The sequence below is a fragment of the Phalaenopsis equestris genome, unplaced genomic scaffold (assembly GCF_001263595.1).
Source record: "Phalaenopsis equestris unplaced genomic scaffold, ASM126359v1 Scaffold000399, whole genome shotgun sequence".
NCBI classification, from domain to species: Eukaryota; Viridiplantae; Streptophyta; class Magnoliopsida; order Asparagales; family Orchidaceae; genus Phalaenopsis; species Phalaenopsis equestris.
In genome coordinates, this window is record NW_018164841.1 from 386,941 (window position 1) to 394,461 (window position 7,521).

At 31.3% G+C, this 7,521-nt stretch overlaps 1 protein-coding gene across 1 annotated transcript in view; it reads left to right on the top strand.

The window, feature by feature from the left end:
• Positions 1-7,521, top strand: part of LOC110026723 (elongator complex protein 5) — a 32,579-nt gene that overhangs the window by 2,455 nt on the left and 22,603 nt on the right. The window contains exons 2-5 of the mRNA XM_020727802.1: positions 619-755; positions 828-911; positions 998-1,158; positions 1,233-1,276. Of these exons, the coding sequence (XP_020583461.1) occupies positions 619-755; positions 828-911; positions 998-1,158; positions 1,233-1,276 (426 nt within the window). The remainder of the gene's footprint in view (positions 1-618; positions 756-827; positions 912-997; positions 1,159-1,232; positions 1,277-7,521) is intronic.

A 7,521-nucleotide genomic window follows, 5' to 3' on the forward strand; every position in this document is an offset into this window, starting at 1 on the left:
GAGTTTGAGCAAGATTTAAAAATTATTATTTATATTAAAACATAATTTGAATCTAATTTAATAATTTTTATTCTATTTTCTTAATCAATATTTTAATTGATTATAAATTTAATTGATTACAAATCTTTGTAGCCTTGTAGTCAATTAGATTTTTTTAAAATACTATTTAATATATATATATATATATACACTTGATGAGTAGTATTTCGAGCCAAAACGAGCCGAACACGAACGAACACATCTTAGTTCGTGTTGGACTCGTTAACTTATCAAACTAAATTAATGAGTCGAATACGTGCTGTTCGCGAACAAACAACCGTTTAGACAGCCATATTTGTGATTTCTCCAATTAATTTTACAAACACATCGACAAAAACGACAGTTGACGGGAGAGGGCATCGTTTTTTGCCTTCGCCCTGTTTTAAGGGAACAGACAGGTCTTTTTCCGCAGCCACCTCGCCCGGGCTCCGGCAAGCTGCACTCTCTGCGCCTCAGATTTTTTTTATCTCCGTGCTTCTCTAGATGATACTCACGGAGCGAAAGAGCAAGTTATTTTCCCTTGCTTCTACTCTGTTTAGGGCTTTTCATGGCTGAATTGTCGGTCTGTAAATCATTGAGGGTAGGTCTCTCGAGGGAGAACATTCGCCCGCCCTAACCATTAAGGATACTCTGCAAAGCCATTCAGGAATCCATGCCTTCAATTACTTTCTATGCTCTCTCGCTGCCAATGTTTGCGCCGGAATATCCCAAGCACGGTCAGTTTCGAACTACTATATTTCTAGAGGGAGTTGTTAATTACTGAAATTTGATTCTTCTTCCTCTGCCAGTGGATTGGTACTTGTTGCTCTTACCCAGAGCCCGTCGTTCTACATAAGTTTGCTGAAGCGTAAAGGATTGGATGCATCGCTATCGTATGTTCTTTTATTCTGTGGATTCAAGTGCTTTTGGCTTGTTTGTAGAGTGTTATTTAATATTTTATGCTCCCTGTAATTTTCAGCTTGCGAATTCTGGACTGTTACTCTGATCCCCTGGGTTGGAAGGAAAAGATTGGTCAGTTTAGTGGCCCTGATAAGCCAGCTCTGAGGGTGTGTCACTATGTGTGCAGGGACGTGAAGGATATCACCAAAATGTTATCTTCAGTTATGGAACTTGGGAAAGGTTTGCTGTTTGCAATGAGTTTGAAACAGAGATTGTTGCTTGGGTTTTCTTTATATGCTATTCATTTTCTTCAGGATTTGCAGAAGACGGGGGTTACTTTGCAGTTGCCATCGATTCTGTATGTATTATCTCTGTTTTAGGATTCCTGTCAGTGAATTTTAGGAAGAAAGACAGAAGAAATCCAATTTTAATTTATAAGAAATATTCGCATCTACATTCCATTAATATTTTATGATTTCATGTTCTGTTTTGCTTTCCTATCTCCAAATGCCATGCTTGCTTGCATCGTGGCATACTTTGTTAATTTTACACTAAATTAGGGCTGGATATATTTTGATATGGTAAATTCTACTTTATGTTTGATTGTGTTCTGCAATGCGGATAGGCGTGAGCACTTAGCAGCTGAAGTGGCTCCACTTTAGTATTATTACTAACAGAGTCAAAGTTTTCTTATTTTCTGGAAGGGCAGTACACTATATTGATCATCCCTTGTTTCGATCAATCAAAGCAACTCCAGACTTGTACCTATTATAAACCAGAAGGCTTGGCATTCTTGTGATAGTTTGGGCCACTTTTGGCATAGCGGAACTTGATAACTGGCCACTGCTTCCCATTAATATTATTTTTAGTTTAGTGATAACTTTACAAGAACTCCAACGCTCTCTCCCATTGCTTTATCCAGTGACACTGCTAGAAAATGTTATAAGCCCCTTTTAAGTGGGATTGATCTAGAAGATTGAAATTTAAATTGAAATTACTCCGGTTATCTTTCCTTTTGACCATCTAGTTTGTCATTTCATTGAATTTTTATTTTTAAATACTAGCATGAGTATTTGTGTTGTACACATCTAGAATTGTCTCAGCCTAAGATTGTTGAGGCGACATAGGTGCATTTCTATTGTTGATGAGAGGATACTATTGGCATTGTACTAGTTGGAGAGGGTGTTCTAAATCTCATATGTAGTCTTTTTACTCAATATAATTTATCGTTGAAGCCTGAGAAGACATAGAACCTAGGAATCAAAATACTCTAGCAATGATTGTGTTTGAGACCAAAGAGAGGTCAAGAAAGCCTTGTTTATAAAGGCATTTGAGGCGCATGCCTTGAATTGAGGCTTACAAATAAATACTCCTAAGTCTCATTATACCTAGTGAGGCTTATGTGTTTTTTGCCTGTAAATGAACTAACGCACTCGATGAGCAACTTAAACTTGGCTCGATTAAGACTCAATCACGTTCATTCAAATTAGTAAATAAACATACACTAACAATTTTTAAAAGCTCAAAGCTTAAATGAACTAAACACGAACATTGTCGAACTTGTTCATTTATGTTGACGAACAAACTCATTTTTTGTTCAACAAATAACTTATTGAATACTGATATTAAGCTCGATGATAGTTCATATAATATATGATATATTCTTTAAATAAAATTTAATTAACTAGAATATTAACTTATTTGTTGATAACTTGTATTATATATGATTTATAAATACTTGATATTAAGTTTCTGTAGATTTTAAAGTTATTATTTTTAATTGTTTGGTAAGATTTAAGTTAAATCATGCTTAAATGCTACACAAATCATTGCACTAAATATCTCATAAGAGAGGGATTTACGTTAAAATGGAGGATAAATGAGATTTAAGATATTGTAGGGTTTAAAGTTTATAATCATTAAATTAATAGTTGTGATAAAATTTGTATAATTTTCTATTAATTTTTTATATGAAAATTTAGATATTCATTTGAATTAATAGCTCATTTATTAGCTCGTTTAAATACTTGTATCTTGTCATAAGCAAATTAAGTACAAATCAAGTTCAAACATTAAAAAAATAAACAAGTCAAGCTTGAGCAATATATGAAAGCTCGACACAAGCTTAAGCCGAATATAAACAACTTATAATTATACCACGCCAAGTTCGAACTATGATATACTCGACACGGCTTGGCTCGATTACAACCCTAATTATGTAAAAATATATTATATTATATTATTGATTTGTAATGTACTTGTTTCTGATACAATGCTTTAAAAATATAAATAGTGGTTTAAGTGTGATTACTCGCTTATGTTATTAATATGTTATTTTTTTAAAATTAAATTTGACTTAATCCTAATTGATATATGGCGTCATCTAGAAGCGTGCTTTATGATCTGAATACTGTGAAAAGTGTACAAGTGCACCGGTGCCTGCCTAGGTGTAGTGTCAAATGAGCAAAAGTTTCCACATTACAGACAGATGCTAGTAAATGAGTTAGTTCATGAAACTAATATTATGATAAGTTATTGGAATATATGTACTCTCACAGACAAATTAATAGATTTAGTTGATATTATGATTCGTAGGAAAAACATCTTATATGTTCAAGAAACTAAATTATTGGAGAAAAAGCTAAGTAGATTGATAGTTGGATTTTAAATTTAGTTTTTAGGTAGGAGTCACACTAAAAATGGTGTAGATGTAATTATAGATAATAGTTTGAAAGATAATGTTGTAAAAATTAATTGAATTGGAGGTAGACTTATAACCTTTAAGATTGTTGTTGATATTAAGATCTTTAATATTATAAGTGCTTATGCTCCTTAAATAGATTTAGATGTAGGTTTTATAGAAAAATTTTGGAATGACCTAGAAGAATTAATACAAATGATACATTTTGAAGAAAGAGTTTTTATTTGAGGAGATTTTAATCGGCATGTTGATAAATCAGTAAAAGATTTTAAAAATATTCATGATGACTACGGTTTTGATGTATATGATTTTGTAGTGATTAATAAAGAAGGTAGAGTTATATTAGATTTTATTATAGCGTATAATTTTGTTATTGCTAATAATTTTTTTTTTAAAAAAACGAACATATTATTACTTATAAAATGGATCTAATGAAAAACAAATTGATTATTATCTTTTGAGAAGAAGAGATTGTCGAGAATATCGGTTATTAGTTCTGGATTTTAAGATAAAGAATTGTAAGATAAATTATACTAGCAATCATTATCATAGAATCAGACGAGTCACCTAAAATATACAAATAAAATTATTTTTATGAGTAAACTTCAAGATTTCAAGATTTTATATGTTTATGAAGAAAAAAAAAATTATGTGAGATAAATTAACAGACACTATTAAACAAGTGACAAAGATGTACTTGGAAAATAAAAAAAAATTCTATAAATAAATAATAGTTAGTGGTGGAATAAAACTGTGCAAGAAAATATAAAATAAAAGAAGTTGTGTTATAAAAATTAGTTTTAATACAAAATCTTAGAGAACTCGAAAAAATATAAGGTAGTTTGTAGGGAGTCTAAGAGAACAAATTGTGACGCTAAAAATTCTGTTTTTAGTGATCTTTATGATAGATTAGACACTAAAGAGGGTGAAAAATATATGTATAAATTAGTCATACAAAGAGAAAATTAAAAAAAAGTTTTAACTCAAGTGAACTATATTAAAGATGAAAATCAAAAGGTGCTTTTCTTAAAGGAAGATATTCAACATACACGAGTGAGTGATTTTGATATTTTCAATAAAGTTTATGAAAATACGATCGATCTTAGTGATCTTAATATCGTTAATAATAATAAAAAAAATTTATTTTTATTTTTGCATTAGTAAAAAAGAAGTGGAGGAGGCTTTAACTAAAGGTGAAAATTTATTAGGACCAGAATATATCCCAATTGAGTGTGAAAATGTTTAGATTTGAGTGTTTCTTGGCTTACGAAACTCTTTAATATTATTTTAAAAACTAAAAAGATGTCCAAGAGGACGGAGAGTTATGGTCTTCATCTTTAAGAATAAAGGGGATGCACAAGAGTGTCCAAATTATAAATGAATTAAGTTGATGCATCATACTTTAAAATTTTGTGAGAGGGTAATTGAACATATGTTAAGACGTGTTACAAAGATTTCTTATAATCTGTTTGGATTTATGTCGGGCAACCTACTATGGAAGCTATACATTTATTGAGAGGTTTGATAAAGAAATACGGAGAGAATACGGAGGATCTACATATGATTTTTATTGATTAAAAAAAAACGTTACGATAAAATTCCAAGAGAAGACTTTTGGAGAGAATTAGAGAAGAAAGTTGTTGATATGACTTATATGCAAGTCATTAAAGATATGTATATTGGTAGTGTTATTTGCGTTTGAACAAAAGGAAAATTGACAAATTATTTTTCTATTAAGGTTGGCTTACATCAGGGATTGACTTTAAGCCTATATCCTTTTGCTTTAGTTATGGATGCTCTTATTGGACATTTACAGGAGGATGTACCTTGTTTATATGCTTTTTGCGGATGATATCCTTCTTGTAGATAACACTAGAGAAAGAGTTCAGGAAAAACTTGAATTATGGAGGTATACATTGGAGTCTAAAGACATTCCTTTGAGTAGATCTAAAACTAAATACATGGAATTTAATTTTAGTATAGTAGCTCTAGTGACATAGTTGTAACTATGAGTGATTCAATTCTTAAAAGGTGTGAGCCTTAGATATCTGGGGTCTATCGGTAAAAGTGATGGTGGTATAGATGACTATATTATTAGTAGAATTCAAGTTGGTTGGTTGAAGTGGAGAAATGCATCGGGCCTATTGTGTGATAGAAAAGTACCACGTATGCTGTATGGAGAATTTTATAAGATGGTGGTGAGACCTGCAATGCTTTATGACGCAGAATGTTGGCCATTAAAAGAGAAACATAAAATAAAGCTAAGTGTTGGTGGATGAGTTACTTGACACTTAGATGACACATAGAGACAAAATGCGAAATGAATATATCCGTGATAGGGTTTGTGTAGCTCTAGTGGCTGACAAGATTAGAGAGAGTCGTCTTAAGATGGTTTGGTCACATTAAACGTCGACCATTTGATGATCCGGTTAGGAGAGTGAATGTTTTAGATTTAACTTATGCTAATAAAAAGTAGAGGTAGACCTAAAAGATTTGGTCATATTTTTTTAAAAAAAGATCTTAATTTATCAAAATTAAATAAAAATATGACACTCAATAGACCGCAATGGAGAAAAAAGATTCTTGTAGCCGACTCCACTTAGTGGGATAAAATTTAAGTCAATGGTTATCTTAAAAATCTTTTAAACCTTTCATTTTAATATTAACATTTAAAATTGAGATTTTGCGGTTCATTTCTTTATGATAATAAATGAGATCAATATATCAATAATTTATCATGTTTATGAATTATTTTTAATTTTATAAATATTTTTCTATTGTGAGGCTTACACCCAACGTCATTGTTGCAAAATGCCCCAGTTCTCGATTTTGTCTTTTTAAACCTTGCAAGAAAGATAATGAAGGTATTCTGAATAAATTCTTAGATTGTCAATGTCTCAAATGAATCAATACAATGGATAATATCTAGGAAAATAAGAGTGCAAGAGTAAATTAGTTATAGAACCAGTGCCTCTTTTCAAGTCTTGCACACACCTATATGTGCCAAGCTTGAACTTATGTTCTTATGGTTAGAGATAAAGTTCTCAATCATCAGGTTAGGTGAGCTACACTCTTTGTAGAACCAACATTTAATATCTTAATCAGGAGACTTTTGCTTGACTACAAGGCTCCTTGAAGTTTAAAGAGAACCATTATCAAGCTTCTCTATCATTAGAGGGGGGCACCTATTTCGAGGGGGTCAATTATTGTGCAATAAGAAGATGATTGAGGATGAAGATGGAGTATTCATGGAGATCAAAGTGAACTACAGTTCCTTGGAGCATTGGAACATTGCTCAAAATTTTTGTACCTTGACACTTCGGGTCTGTTTGGCGCAGCTACAGATTCTCAGCTTTTCAGCTGCAGCTGCGCTGCCCCAGGAAGCAGCTGTGGGGAAGTTGACTGTCTGTTTGGTGCAGCTGCGTGAAAAATGTTGTGAGCCAGCTGTTTTATGTAAAAATGACCAAACTGCCCCTGTTTGTTAAAACTGTTTAAAATATTTTGATTTATTTGTATAAATATGGGTTTAATATACATAAAGTTTATAAAAAATATTATTTCTTACTTAATTAATTGAACTAAATTGTTTTCAACATTCATTTTTATACATTTTTTCAAAAAAAAATTTGTAATTTTGAACAAAAATAGGTTTAAAATTTTTCTTTATCTATGTATCAATGTATATGAATATTAATTCATCTATACAAATAAAAATTTACAAACATATTTTATAAGCATAAAATGTAAAATACATATATGCACCTTAAGCCATGAGAAGTTGTTCTTTCTTACATAAAGACGTAGGAACTCATACAGTTTCGTACATCCAAAATAGCCCAGAGTACACAAATGCAACTCAACTACTAGCTAGGAGAAGCAGAATGAAAAAAAAATTGTAAAAC